The sequence below is a fragment of the Montipora capricornis genome, chromosome 14 (assembly GCF_036669925.1).
Source record: "Montipora capricornis isolate CH-2021 chromosome 14, ASM3666992v2, whole genome shotgun sequence".
NCBI lineage: Eukaryota > Metazoa > Cnidaria > Anthozoa > Scleractinia > Acroporidae > Montipora > Montipora capricornis.
Window position 1 is genome coordinate 46,626,383 of NC_090896.1, and position 15,000 is coordinate 46,641,382.

Genomic DNA, 15,000 nt, shown 5'->3' on the forward strand with positions numbered 1-15,000 from the left:
CAGTCGGCCGACAGTCGACCGTCAGTCGGCCGACAGTCGGCCGACAGTCGACCGACAGTCGGCCGACAGTCGGCCGACGCGTTGGCCGACGCATTGGCCGACGCGTTGGTGGGATCGGATTCTTAAATTTTACCGTATGGTGCGTAAAGCCTGAATCGCATGTGTTTTTCTGATTTTTGTGATGTCTGCATGACCAAATCTGGAAAATTTATAAATCTTTGCAACAGTGTTGTAAAATGTAGTTAATGGAGTGTGAATCGTTAGAGCTATCCTCTACATATCACGTTATTTCGTAAACATTATGCAGCGCAAACGAGACATGAATGGACTCCTATATTCTAACAACTCGAACTGAGTTTCTTTATCCTTGTCTTTAATACTGTCTGCTTACAGTTAATATATCCTTCATCTGGATTGGCTTGAGCTATTTCTACCGCCTACACTCTTTCCATCATAGCAAGATGCTGGCTGAAGCTCATAGGGCTGTGGAGAGTTTGGCTTGTATATCGTTATTTGGCTTTTACCGGCCTACAACTTGTCTGATCTGGCGCAGTTCACCTCGTGCGTTGTCTGTCACATCGATCGTGGAGCAGTGTTTCCCCCTTTTTATGCCAACATTGTCTCTAGCATTTGTTTATTGTAGTTTGTCTCAAATGTAAATACCCGCGGGATCTGTGACATTAACTGCTAATTTTCTCGCGTTCCCTTCAGTAATTTTTTTTTCAAAAATTTGCTTAGTTCTAACCACATACAATTCCTTTATCAAATACCCTGTATTAGTTAAAATCTGTCAGAGCTAATCGATAATATTTGGAAAAAGGACAAATTACAGAATATTGGCAAAACCATCTGAACGAGCTTGACTTTTTACCACTTCAAAAGTTCAGGCAATATCATTTCCATAATGTGGCAAAGAATAAAAAATTTCACCAAAGGAAAGTATCATCAAGTCTCATCGCACCAGTAGGTGCGTAAGGCCTCCGCACTGTCTGCGCAAGACTCCCTGTCTTGTGCAACCACTTTGGCTACTTTCCAGCTCTTCCACCCAGCTTTGTTTCACTCTTTAGCGACTGCCCTCCTCCAAGTAGTTTTTGGTCTTCCTCTCACTCTCCGGCCTTCAGGAGTCCATCCTAATGCAGTAAAGCAGTTGTTCTCACCCTCTCTCCTTAGTATGTGACCTAACCAGTTCCACCTTCTTTGTCACACCTCACAACTTATGTCATTGATCTCAGCCAACTGAACCACCTGCTCATTTTTTTTTTGTCATTTTCTGCTGCCATTTAACCCGCGTTACATGTCTCAGGGACTGGCACTGGAAGCTATTTAGTTTCCGTTCATTGTTCTTGCAGATTTTCCAAGTTTCACAGCCATATAGTCGTACAGGTTGAACTTGAGTCTTGAATAGGCGTATCTTGGTTCTCCTTTCGATTCCTCTAGCTGCCCAGACCCTCCCTAGTCTCTGGAATGTGCCACCTACCTTCTGTAGACGGTGCAAAATGTCTTTGCTACCACCACCCACCTTGTCTACAGTAGCTGCCAGGTATGTAAACTCCTCAACGTCATCCACTTCTTTGCCATCCACCATGATCTTCAGCTCTCAAGAATTTCATACACACCTCGTCTACTCCAGCCGCTTTCCCCGGCTTTGTCCCCTTCTATGCAGCCTTAACCTCTTGTAATCACCATCTTCCTAGATCTTTTTCCCCAATCTCCTCTGATTCTTCTATCTCGTCCTTCTCCAAAGGACTCGTTGGGTCATCTCTGTTTAATACTTCACTCAAGTGCTCCACCCATCTCTGCAGTTTTTTCTCTTGTTTCAGTCCTAAGCACCCCTTGCTTGTCAAAAGGAAAGTATAAATATTATTAAGGTATTTAGGCAAAAAATAGGAATATAGCTGGCATTCATAAGATGTGATGTTGCCATGGTAACGGTTATAATCCAAAAAGTGACACCCAAAAAATAAGCCTTATTATATCGGTACCCATATTGGTAATTTTCTACAGGAAAAACTATGAGAGAAATTAATTAGGTTTCCTTTTGTAACTCGTGCCCTGTAGTGAGGATATTCGTAAATACTCTAGGGAGCTTTCTTAAGTTGGTTTCATATACCTGTAGTTTCCTGATCGTGCGCAAACTGGTTACTAGAAAGTGGCTGATGGTGCGAGCTTTAAAGTTCGCGCTACCGACGAGCGTCTCTCCCACGAGGAAAGTAAACAAACATGGCTTCCCAACTTTGCAAACTCTTTTTTTCGTCAAAATTGTGTGGACGTATCATCTTTTCGAAATGTTTACCTATCCGTAAGAAGGCTACAAATTCGTTGGAGTCCAGCAGAAGGTTTAAAAAAAAATCATTTCCCACTGTTCTGAACGACTTATCTGATTCTAACAACCCATCTTTCGAGGGACACAGCCGTCCTTGGAGTCTTGATTGCTACGGAAAACAAGCAAAAATCGCCGAAGGGGGATTCCCATATTTGTAGACCAAGCGAAGAAGATACTCACTTTGTCCCTTTTTGCGAAAAGCTCGAGGTTGAGCACTTGTTCCAAATTCATTCGATTTCTTCGCTCATGTAAACATTAGATCTCAAGCAGAGGTACGCGCGCGCATACATGTGGTTCGGAATTTCACACATGCTCAAATGGCGATCTTGGCGAATTGCTATTCAGTGACGTATGTTGTGCGATCGAAAAATGCGAAACTTTCGCGTGAAATATCTCCAGTTTTGTTCGGTGAAATTTCTTTAAATTTTGCACAGCGGTAATTACTGTTTACATGGTAGGTACTTTATATATGATACCCTATAATGTACCGTTCCTTAAGTCCTTTTGCCGTCCTTTAGCGTCCTTACACATCCCTAGCAGTCCTTTAGCGTCCCTACACATCCCCAGCTGTCCTTTAGCGTCCTTACACAACCCTAGCCGTCCTTTAGCGTCCTTACACAACCCTAGCCGTCCTTTAGCGTCCTTACACAACCCTAGCCGTCCTTTAGCGTCCTTACAAATCCCTAGCAGTCCTTTAGCGTCCCTACACATCCCCAGCAGTCCTTTAGCGTCCTTACACAACCCTAGCCGTCCTTTAGCGTCCTTACACATCCCTAGCCGTCCTTTAGCGTCCTTACAAATCCCTAGCCGTCCTTTAGCGTCCTTACACATCCCTAGCAGTCCTTTAGCGTCCTTACACATCCTTAGCAGTCCTTTAGCGTCCCTACACATCCCCAGCTGTCCTTTAGCGTCCTTACACAACCCTAGCCGTCCTTTAGCGTCCTTACACATCCCTAGCCGTCCTTTAGCGTCCTTACAAATCCCTAGCAGTCCTTTAGCGTCCTTACACATACCTAGCAGTCCTTTAGCGTCCTTACACATCCCTAGCCGTCCTTTAGCGTCCTTACAAATCCCTAGCAGTCCTTTAGCGTCCTTACACATACCTAGCAGTCCTTTAGCGTCCTTACACATCCTTAGCAGTCCTTTAGCGTCCTTACACATCCCTAGCAGTCCTTTAGCGTCCTTACGCATCCCTAGCCGTCCTGTAGCGACCTTAGACATCCCTAGCCATCCTTTAGCGTCCTTACACATCCCTAGATGTCCTTTAGCGTCCTTACACATCCCTAGCACTCCTTTAGCGTCCTTACGCATCCCTAGCAGTCCTTTAGCGTCCTTACACATCCCTAGCCGTCCTTTAGCGTCCTTACACATCCCTAGCCGTCCTTAAGCATCCTTTAGCGACCTTACACATCCCTACCCATCCTTTAGCGTCCTTACACATCCCTAGCCGTCCTTTAGCGTCCTTACACATCCCTAGCAGTCCTTTAGCGTCCTTACACATCCCTAGCCGTCCTTTAGCGTCCTTACACATCCCTAGCAGTCCTTTAGCGTCCTTACACATCCCTAGCCGTCCTTTAGCGTCCTTACACATCCCTAGCCGTCCTTTAGCGTCCTTACACATCCCTAGCAGTCCTTTAGCGTCCTTACACATCCCTAGATGTCCTTTAGCGTCCTTACACATCCCTAGCCGTCCTTTAGCGTCCTTACACATCCCTAGCAGCCCTTTAGCCTCCTTACATATCCCTAGCCGTCCTTTAGCGTCCTTACACATCCCTAGCCGTCCTTAAGCGTCCTTTAGCGACCTTACACATCCCTACCCATCCTTTAGCGTCCTTACACATCCCTAGCCGTCCTTTAGCGTCCTTACACATCCCTAGCAGCCCTTTAGGGTCGTTACTCATCCCTAGCCGTCCTTAAGCGTCCTTACACATCCCTAGCAGTCCTTTAGCGTCCTTACACATCCCTAGCAGTCCTTTAGCGTCCTTACACATCCCTAGCCGTCCTTTAGCGTCCTTACACATCCCTAGCAGTCCTTTAGCGTCCTTACACATCCCTAGCCGTCCTTTAGCGTCCTTTAGCGTCCTTACACATCCCTAGCCGTCCTTTAGCGACCTGACTCGTCCCTAGCGGTCCTTTAGCGTCCTTACACATTCCTAGCAGTCCTTTATCGTCCTTACACATCCCTAGCCGTCCTTTAGCGACCTTACACATCCCTACCCATCCTTTAGCGTCCATACACATCCATAGGAGTCTTTTAGCGTCCTTACACATCCCTAGCAGTCGTTTAGCGTCCTTTTACATCCCTAGCAGTCCTTTATCGTCCTTACACATCCCTAACCGTCTTTTAGCATCCTTACACATCCTTAAACGTCTTTTAGCGTCGTTAGACATCCATAACGCTAGCTAAAGAATTTCCTATTATCATGCAGCAGAGGTGTGGTTTTACGCTTCGTCTTTATGAAAGGAAACTGTCGATCAAATTGAAAACTTGCGCAAGCACATAAGAAAGGGTTGTCTTTCTGATATACCGGTTGGCTGTGGGACTGAAATAAACGAAAGACTAAAGAAGGAACATCAATCGATCTCTACTGTGCGGAGTATCAAAAATTGGACCTGAGCTGGCCGTGGCGGTGATGGCTTCTGCGTTGTACGCATGGAATTGTAAACGCAGACTGAAAAGATTGCTTAATGAAAGAACAATTCCTGTCGTGCCAATCGGATTAGAGACATTACAAACTCAAACACCTATAATTCAATCTCATATGACGGCTGTAGGTTCACTGTCGACACCACCGTGTCCAGATCTTGGAACTGCCACGGAAATAGAACTCCAGCCAAGTACACAAACAGTGTTTGCTAAAGCTAATTCCGTTGAAGAAGTAAAAAAAGAACCATTCCCAGTCTACATTTTGCAACGGGTGTTACACATACAAGATTTCATCAACACTTGGACGGCACAATGTAAAAACAAAACAGTTGATCTGATTGACCTGCTATGGAGCATAAATTTGTCGGCGCTTGACCTGTTGACGGTTAGGGATGTGTAAGGACGCTAAAGGAGGGCTAGGGATGTTTGAAAACGCTAAAGGATGGCTAGGGATGTGTGAGGACGCTAAACGACGGCTAGGGATGTATAAGGACGCTAAACGATGGCTAGGGATGTGTGAGGACGCTAAAGGACGGCTAGGGATGTGTAAGGACGCTAAAGGACGGCTAGGGATGTGTAAGGACGCTAAAGGATGGCTAGGGATGTGTAAGGACGCTAAAGGACGGCTAGGGATGTACAAGGACGCTAAAGGACGGCTAGGGATGTGAAAGGACGCTAAAGGACTGCTAGGGATGCGTAAGGACGCTAAAGGATGGCTAGGGATGTGTAAGGACGCTAAAGGACGGCTAGGGATGTGTAAGGACGCTAAAGGATGGCTAGGGATGTGTAAGGACGCTAAAATAGGGCTAGGGATGTATGAGGACGCTAAAGGACGCTAAAAGATGGCTAGGGATGTATAAGGCCGCTAAAGGATGGCTAGGGATAAGTAAGGACGCTAAAGGATGGCTAGGGATGTGTGAGGACGCTAAACGACGGCTAGGGATGTATAAGGACGCTAAACGATGGCTAGGGATGTGTGAGGACGCTAAAGGACGGCTAGGGATGTATAAGGACGCTAAAGGATGGCTAGGGATGTGTAACGTCGCTACAGGACTGCTAGGGATGTGTAAGGACGCTCAAGGACGGCTAAGGATGTGTAAGGACGCTAAAGGACGGCTAGGGATGTGTAAGGACGCTAAAGGATGGCTAGGGATGCTAAAGGACGCTAAAGGATGGCTAGGGATGTGTAAGGACGCTAAAGGACGGCTAGGGATGTGTAAGGACGCTAAAGGACGGCTAGGGATGTGTAAGGACGCTAAAGGACTGCTAGGGATGTGTAAGGACGCTAAAGGACGGGTAGGGATGTGCAAGGACGCTAAAGGACGTTAAAGGACGGTTAAAGATATGAAAGGACGCTAAAGGACGGCTAGGGATGTGTAAGGACGCTAAAGGATGGCTAGGGATGCTAAAGGACGCTTAAGGACGGCTAGGGATGTGTAAGGACGCTAAAGGACGGCTAGGGATGTGTAAGGACGCTAAAGGACGGCTAGGGATGTGTAAGGACGCTAAAGGACTGCTAGGGATGTGTAAGGACGCTAAAGGACGGCTAGGGATGTGTAAGGACGCTAAAGGACGGCTAGGGATGTGTAAGGACGCTAAAGGACTGCTAGGGATGTGTAAGGACGCTAAAGGACGGCTAGGGATGTGTAAGGACGCTAAAGGACGGCAAAAGGACTTGAGGAACGGTACATTATGGGGTATCAAATTCATCAAGAAATTTTGTAAGACAATCTTTTAAGTGGAGCTAAAAAACACAAAGTCGCTAAAACCGATGAAACTACCTTTATAACCCCTATTGGCCTTCAGAAGATTCTTCTTGACAAATGTCATGTAATGTCAAAGTTTAGAACATTTTCACCGAAGGAAATGGAAGAAAATCAAAGGAAAAGCAAAATAAACACTGTAAACAACTTATCTTTAGAGGGTTCTAATGCTAGGCAAAACCCCGTTAATTTAACAGTGATGGTTGAAAAGAGTAGTTCTGTCTTTTACAAGTTTATTTCGGCCGCAGACTTGAGAGAGCAATGCTAAAAGTCCTTTGGATAGTGGAAACTAGCGCGCGCCGAATGAACAGTGAATAATCATGCGGGGCCGCCTTAACACAGATGCTTTGCTTTCACGTAAACGTTTAATTAAAAACACACTTCACTTCTTGGGGTTTGGTTAGCTGGTTCATAGTTTCTATTGTCCGTTTTAAAGACTTATTGTTTCAAATTACTAATGGCAGAAGGAAACTACCGGTAGTTGAAACAATTCCAGAGACAGCTCCACATTTAACACGCACACTTAGTTCCGTTTTTTGCACCTGCGTCCCCGCTGTGGTCCCCTTGTGCACTCTGTCTAACAGTTAAGGAAAAATAATCTCGGCCAGCTGATATTCTGAAATGTTTATGCTATTTTAATTTGCTTCAACTTCATTTCAGTGCATGATTATTCTCGTGGTTTGTATGACACATGCCTCTGCTTCCCCCCCCCCCCCCCCCCACACCCTCCTCCTCTTGTGACTGCGCAACTGAATTACACAAAAAGCTGTTCTAATTATGACTTTTAATTTCTGACAGAGGTTTAATTGAAGTTTGAGCCTTGCTGGATATGGATGCACCACTGTCATTTGCTGATTTCTACTCCATGATTACCTTTGTCACCAATGATATAATATCAGCAGGTCTTCGAACTATCTTCAAACAGGAATGGGACAACCGTTACAAGGATACTCTCGGGGAATGGAAAGATCAACCCAAGAATGGACAGGACTTCTTAAGGCAGGAGTCCAAGTTGAGGCTCCATGTTTTGCCATGTGTTTCAAGAAATGCTCAATTTTTAGCTACCGTGATCCATGGAGATAGCAATCAGTGGGATGCACCTACGCTGTTATATAGTATTCTGCACTCTAAATGTATTGGGGACAACCTGAATCCAGAGGTCAAGAAAAGTATAGACAAGTTGAGGAGCATCCGTATAAAAGTTTTAGTGGGTCTATCAGCCGTGACAGGTCATAAAATGTCATACTCAGAACTTTATGCTTCCGTTTCTGGCGTCCTTGATGCTTTTACAGCACTTGGCCTGCCCACCCAGCAGATTCAAGAAATCACAAATCAAACTAAGTCTCTGATAAGCGAGTTGAAGGAAGGAGATGACCCAAATAAGGAAGACACAAAAAGTTAGTATGTTTTGGTAACAGCTAGTGTAGTACACCAACAAGGTTTAAGGAGAACGTTGCACAACACCTTGTCAGTGATTGTTTACATTGCCACAGTGTGCAAGGTTAAAACACCACCTGTTTTTAATTTTATACTGGATTGTGTAAGCATGCACGTGTCAGCTAATAGCTTCCAAATGTCGTTTCTGACGTACTTGATGCCTTTTCAGCACTTGGCCTCTTCACCCAGGAGATTTCATTAAGCACAGATCTACATGCGTTTGTGATAAACGAGTTGGAGAAAGGACATCACCCACATAATGAAGAAATGAAAAGTTAGTATGTTTTGGTAACTGGCAGTGAAGTAAAATTTACACCATATTTATTCACTTTTTCAACAACACTGACAGATGGAAAAATACAGCCAACACCAACAAGGTGTAAAAAGAACGTTGCACAACACCTTCTTAGTGTTTGATTACATTGCCACAGCGTGAGAAGGTCTTTGCAAGGTTAAAACACCACCTGTTTATAATTTTACACTAGATTGTGTAAGCAAGTGTCAGCCAATAGCTCGCAAATGTCGTTTCTGACGTACTTTGATGCCTTTACAGCACTTGGCCTCTCCACCCAGCAGATTCAAGACGTCACAAGTCAAACTGAGTCTCCGATAAGTGAGTTGAAGGAAGGAGATGACCCAAATAAGGAAGACACAAAAAGTTAGTACGTTTTGGTAACAGCTAGTGCGTGTAGTAAAATTTATGCCAGCTGTGGAAACACAGCTGAGGAAACACTCGCCTGCGGCTCGTGTTCCCACAGCATTTCTCGTTCTCCCAAACTTTCACTCGTGTCTCTATAACTCGATAGAAACACGGTACATGTTTCCTATTTCTTAAATAACAATCGATTCACAAAAAGTGGTTGAAAGTTATAAAATTCAAAACTATTAACAAATAACAATAATAATAATAATAATGATGATGATGATGATGGTAAATTAGTGTTAATTGATAATAATTAACACATAGTACTTATTGAGCGGTTTTCAAATGACTGTTGAATGTAAGAGACCTTTTTCGCTTGTACATTTGTTTCCCAATACAGATCTTGTGATAATTAATACTCAGGAGGTTTGGTCCTTTGTTTTGTTCATTACAAAGAGTGCATTCAGACATATTCATGATTGCATGCATTTTTTTCGATGAACAAAACAACGGACCAAACCTCCTGAGTATTATCACATGATCTGTATTGGGAAAACAAAATGTACAAGCGAAAAAGGTCTATTGCGTGATTACGATTGCTAGACTTAGCGATTGTCGTGCATGCTGCACTAAGATAATCACACAATATTTAACTCGAACTAATGATGCTTTCATAAATCGTTGAAGCGAAATACCAATGAATTTCGAATTGTTGACAATGATGCTCGAAGTAATGTACACGATCGTTTCTCGTTTAAATACTGTCTCACATCTCGATAAATCGATCGTAGCGAACAAGAAGCACAACTGACAAAAGCTGTACAAAGAAACTATCTTTTTTCGGAAATCTAATAATATCATGACGTCACAAGCTTAATTTTTTGGCACAAAAACTACTTAAAAACTTGATACTAAATTTCACTTGGTCCATGTTCGTGGCAGTGATTGGCTTTAAAATCTTGCAAAAGTTTATTAACCACTGAAAGGGGAAAAACAAAACCAGCAAGTTACACGGAATTGCTGCGAATTTTGATTGGTTTATTGCGCTGTTCGCACCTGATGTGATTGGTCGGAGTAATTACTTTGGTATTGGTGTTACAACACTCAATTTCAAACCGTTCTATGTCACGTACACCATACAAATATGTTCATATGCACATTACAATAATTGATGAAATTAAGTGAATTAATAAATTTAGAGATTAAGAATGTCTAAATGATAACATTGCTGCTAATAATCAGGTCATTTAAAGGCTAATTCAATAAAAAGGTAACTTTTGAGAGCTCTTTTAAAAGATGTCAGGCTGTCAGTGTTTCTGTTCTCTGCGGGAATGTTGTTTCACAGTTTCGGAGCTGTTGATTGAAAGACACGATCGCCATGCGTTGACAGGTACCTCGCGCTTGCTGGCACCAACAACGTCGCATTCCCAGACTTAAGATTAGGGAGCTTAAGCAAGGACCACAGCGACAGCAAAGAGAACGTCAAAATATAAATTCACGTTGTTGTAATCACTTCGTGACTATTTCAACCGTTTTAATATGATAAGGGTGTGGCAGTTCCTCAAAAGTGACACTGGTCGGAACGGCGCTTAATTGAGGGGAAAAAATGAAAATTTATCCATCCTCAAGTGCTGACGTTCGTCATAAAACTTCAAATTTCACGTTGTTGTTTAGCAGACGACGGCAAAGAAATGGACAAAAGTGAAAAATGCACGTGCAGAGCGTGCAAAGCTATTGTTTTGCCCACTAAATATGCAAATTTGTGACGTTCTCGTGGTCGTTCCTTAGAATCTCTGTACGGTGGCCAATTTACATTATCAACTCCGTTGATAAACCAAATTTTTGTATACTACTTCCCCACCGACGCAGCACCACAGTTTCTTTAGAAACTACCCCTTCGTTCCTTAAGTTCCCTATTGTATCTAGGCCGCACTGCATCAGTAACAAGATTAACCAGATATTGCCTTTGTATTTTAGTTCAAGGGCGCGTGGCTGTGGAGAATGAGTACGCACTTGGCATCGTGGCCCATGAACATCGAGCTGATACAGACTTCCTACAGACAGCTATGGAGAATACTGAAGATAATGAGCATAAGGAGTGCGCAAAGCCTGTCATCGGGCTTGCCAAAGGATCATTTGCTATTGATTCAATGTTCAGTTTCCACTGGAAACAGATTCAAGACACACTGGGGCAATTAGAACGGGCTAGGTATGAAGATGACATTGATAAAATGAAACCTCTCATGGAGCTTCTGAAGCACTGGAAAGATGCTGGAGACCGCATCATGGGCAAACGGGATGAGTTGGATAGTTTGGTGAAGAGTTGTGCAGAGGAAGGTGAGTTCTTAGGGGTGGAAACAGGCAGGAAAAAGACAAAGGAACAGTTTCTCTGAGATCTGAAATGGACAATTAGCAAATACCGCTAAAAGAGGTTTAATTATGAATGATATATTTAAGGTTAAGGAGACCCTGATTTTTTTATTTCCAGGGAAATTGCTGAAGTGATCCTTACTCAAAACAGATTTGATCAGAAGCAGAACAAAAAATATATATTTAGGATCATTAGCCCGAGCATTTAAAATTGCAAGTCTAGTGTTTGCCCAAATTCTTCCACGATTATTGCACTTTGCTCAACTTGCACAAAGTAACCAAATTTTTAGGACAATTCTCTTTTTTTCTTTGTTATCTTCTTGCATTAAGGAAGCGATGGTGTTACCCATGGATATCGACCTGATACCGACTCCCCACCGAAAGGTGAAGAAGTAGAGATTGTTGAAGCAAGCATGAAATTTGAAGCTGAGCACGAGGAATGCGTGCGTGTGTTGCCCTACAAAGAAAACGATCAGGTGGTGATTCGTTTCTACGTTTTCAGTGGCGAGTCTGGTGCACTCGAGAGCTTAAAAGTAGCCGCCCAAGAATGCTTTGCAAAGATGAAGGTGGAACTAAGGTGGTTAGATCTATATAACAACGCAGTCAATGTACTGAATGTTAGACCTCTTGGGTACGTTTGTGGTGAATCCCACGAACTTGCACTGGAGGCGTATCAAGTCGATGCAATCAACGAGGTAATAAACGAAAATCTAAGTAAGTTTGACAAACATCGAAACGTCACATCTGTGCAGGCCTCTTTTAAAGTGACAAACTCACAGCAGACACGTGAACCGTGTATAAGAATTTATGTTCTAGGAAAAGGTTTCATTCCTATTGGCGAATCCAAGTTCGAACCTTTTCTTGGACCTTACCCGGTGGACGTGGTAGACGGGTTTTGGTATAAAACTCGAGACATCTGGACTCCGAATCAGGCACAAAAACAGAACGACGTGGTTTGTTTGGGAGCAAGCATTGGCGTGAAGGGTGAGGGAGGTTGTGGGACCTTAGGTGCTATTGTGGAGGATGGAGTTGGTGGCTTATATGCACTGTCGTGTGATCACGTGATCAAACATGGGCCCATTGTTCAAAATGAGATTGTTCACCCTGGATTGGATGACCATTTAAACTATCTAAGGTACCAAATACGTGAATACGCCCATTGGATAGACGAAATTACTGGACCCGGCAATCAGGAGACTGAGATTTCTGGGGCTGAAAATCTCCAAAAACCTGAAATGCGGGAGAAGTTCAACAGGCTGAGGGAACTAAAGGAAGCGAATCTAAATTCCGAAAGATGTTTACAGTGGATACTGAAGAAAGCGGAGGAACATGAAGAGGCCTTCAAGGCGGGTTTGAAAGAACCAAGGGTTGTGGGTAGTTACACTAAAGGGTTGAGATGTAATTTCAAATGGACGAATGACAAAGAGTATTTCGTTGATGCTGCCATTGCCAAGTTGACTGACGACGAAGTGATTCGTTTAAAAGAATCCAAAATCGTTCAAGTTATTGGAAGAGGAGTTCGTCCCAATGGTGAATGTTGCCCAGTAAAAGATATCATGAATGCTGAACTCCTGTGCAAGAGTGGCAGAACAACAGGGTACACCGAAAACGGCCATGTTGTTTGTGCCTCCGTAGATGCGCCAGGGTTTTTGGCGCCTCCTATGTTCGAGGCACAATCAGATGCAACATTTAATATCAGACTACCACACACCGCTTGTCCAGAAAGTGACACACGGCAAACAAGTCAATCACAAATGGAACCAATTCACGGGATGACCTGCAAGAAAATGTTTAGTAATGTCGTTTGCGAGCGCGTATGGCGCAAGAGCTGCTTGTTCATTGACGCAAAAAGACACTTTGTTCATGAAGGGGATTCGGGAGCGGTGATCTTCGAAAAACGCCGTGAGAGTCGTGGCCTTCGTGGCTTTGGCATAATTTTTGCTATGCATGAAAATTCTTATAAAATATATGCCATAGCATCACCCTTAGAAGTCGTTCTTGATGCCCTTTCATCAGAAATCTCAGAAGGTAACCTTCATACCTTGCGATTGGTATCAGAATTGAACAGTTGAGTGACCTGAAAAAAACAATTGCAAGGAAGAAAATTTGTCTCCCTGAAACTAGATCATAACTCCTTGTAATTTTCAGTTGGAACTGTTAATGTAGGTGTGTTTAAGTTAGATTGATTCTTAGAGGTTTCACTCCTTGTAGTCAGGCTACCAGTCCCTCTCTGGATGGTTAGGACGGAGAGCCAGAGCAACGAGGATAGCAACGGGAACGGGGACGCCACAACACCAACCGCTTTAATGAGAAAAAATCAACCGTTCCGCACTGACTCGCGGTTTACATTTTGGTACATTTCTTTGCCGTCCTCTGCGAAACATCGACGACTTCAAAGAACGAGAACGTTACAAAACAATAGTTTTTTATGAGGGAAAACAATTGCTCCGCACGCTCTGCACGTGCGTTATATACAGTTTTGGAACATCTCTTTGCCTTTCTCGGCTAAACAACTATGTGATATTGCTAAATTTGTGGTTATGTGGTTATGTGGTGGACGTGAGCACCCGACGATAAATTTCAGTTTTCTCTCGAAACTTCCACGCCGTTCATACCAGTTTAATTTCTGGATGATTGATATATATTTGTTATACCGAATGACTTGGAATAATCGCGAAGTGATTAGAGTAATGCCAAGGTACAATTTCAGATGAGAATATAACATTTTCGTAGCCGTCGTCGTCTTCCATGCTTAAGCTCCCTAATAACGTCAAGTGACCAAAATTGGCGCCTTGCGAAGAACACGCTAAAAACATTTTTTGTCCTCAAACTTGAATGCCGTTCATGCCAGATTCAATCTTGGATAATAGACACATTTTACACATTGTAAGAGTTGAAGTAATCGTGAGGTGATCACAATAATGCGAATTTCTATTCTGAACCGGCCTCGTTGTTAAAGCTCTCCATAAAATGAGGCACAGGAAAGCGGCCCGAAGTCTGATTCTAAGGAGCAGATGAGCTTGAAGACTCTCTTCTCAAACTCAGAAAAGGCCGAGACACACTAGGCGACAAGTCGCTGCGACACGACGCCTGTTCGGTTCACGCGCAGTGATCTCGTATGAGGGGGAATGTGAACAAGTTTTCTGATTCAATATGGGGGACCATATGACGCTCTCTCATTGCTTCATTTATATTTGGTCGCAGCGACTTGTTGCCGGAAGTGTGCGGACGGTACGACAACGCTGCTTTCGCTAATTTTGTCGCTGCGATCAGTCGCACAAATTCAAACTGGTTTGAATTCGTGCAACTGATCGCAGCGACAATGATTTTCACAAAATTAACCGTGTCACATGAGGCGAATTGTTGCGGCGACTTGTCCCCGCGACCTGTCACAGCGACCTATCGCCTAGTGTGTCCCGGCCAAAAGAAAAGGAATCACTACCGTGAAGGAAGTCTGCATATGTGATCATATGAGAATAAAATGTCGGCAAGAGTGTTTCATCCTCTATCCCAGCGTCTCGAATTCGGTTCTGAAAAAGTCGGCCTTCGTCCTCGTCTTTTATCTCGGTTCTGGGTGTTTGTATATCTGATAAAACCCTCTTTTTCGGATGGATATATCACCCTTTAATTTAGTGCTGTTCTTGTGTTGTGGTTTGGTCTTTCTGTGCCTGGCTCACCTTTTCGGCAAACTTGGAAGAGACGGCCATGGGAACCGAAATTGCAGTTATAAAGGCGGAAATTCCACCTTGACCATTCAGACTGGAGAGCATTCCTTTGAGACTCCTTCGTTCAAAGCTCTTCGAAGAGGTAGAATGTA

The 15,000-nt window shown here is 43.6% G+C and overlaps 1 protein-coding gene and 1 long non-coding RNA gene across 2 annotated transcripts in view; both read left to right on the forward strand.

The window, feature by feature from the left end:
- The window catches only part of LOC138033631 (uncharacterized), a 13,667-nt gene extending 5,543 nt beyond the window's left edge, over nt 1-8,124 (forward strand). Inside the window, exon 4 of the long non-coding RNA XR_011128635.1 lies at nt 7,532-8,124. This is a non-coding gene — a long non-coding RNA (uncharacterized lncRNA). The remainder of the gene's footprint in view (nt 1-7,531) is intronic.
- Nucleotides 8,125-8,689: 565 nt separating this feature from the next.
- On the forward strand, nt 8,690-14,745 carry LOC138032053 (uncharacterized). The gene is made up of 3 exons (XM_068879637.1): nt 8,690-8,828; nt 10,791-11,150; nt 11,514-14,745. The coding sequence occupies exons 1-3, from the start codon at nt 8,690-8,692 to the stop codon at nt 13,253-13,255; spliced, it is 2,241 nt and encodes a 746-aa protein (XP_068735738.1). The 3' UTR covers nt 13,256-14,745.
- Nucleotides 14,746-15,000: the final 255 nt, after the last annotated feature.

What these genes read in the sequence shown, in the direction of transcription:
- LOC138032053 (XM_068879637.1), top strand. Translation starts at nt 8,690, where the DNA reads ATGTCGTTTCTGACGTACTTTGATGCCTTTACAGCACTTGGCCTCTCC. An exon ending in AAATAAGGAAGACACAAAAA is followed by an intron (nt 8,829 to 10,790) that starts GTTAGTACGTTT and finishes TTTGTATTTTAG; the next exon opens with TTCAAGGGCGCGTGGCTGTG. An exon ending in GAAGAGTTGTGCAGAGGAAG is followed by an intron (nt 11,151 to 11,513) that starts GTGAGTTCTTAG and finishes TCTTGCATTAAG; the next exon opens with GAAGCGATGGTGTTACCCAT.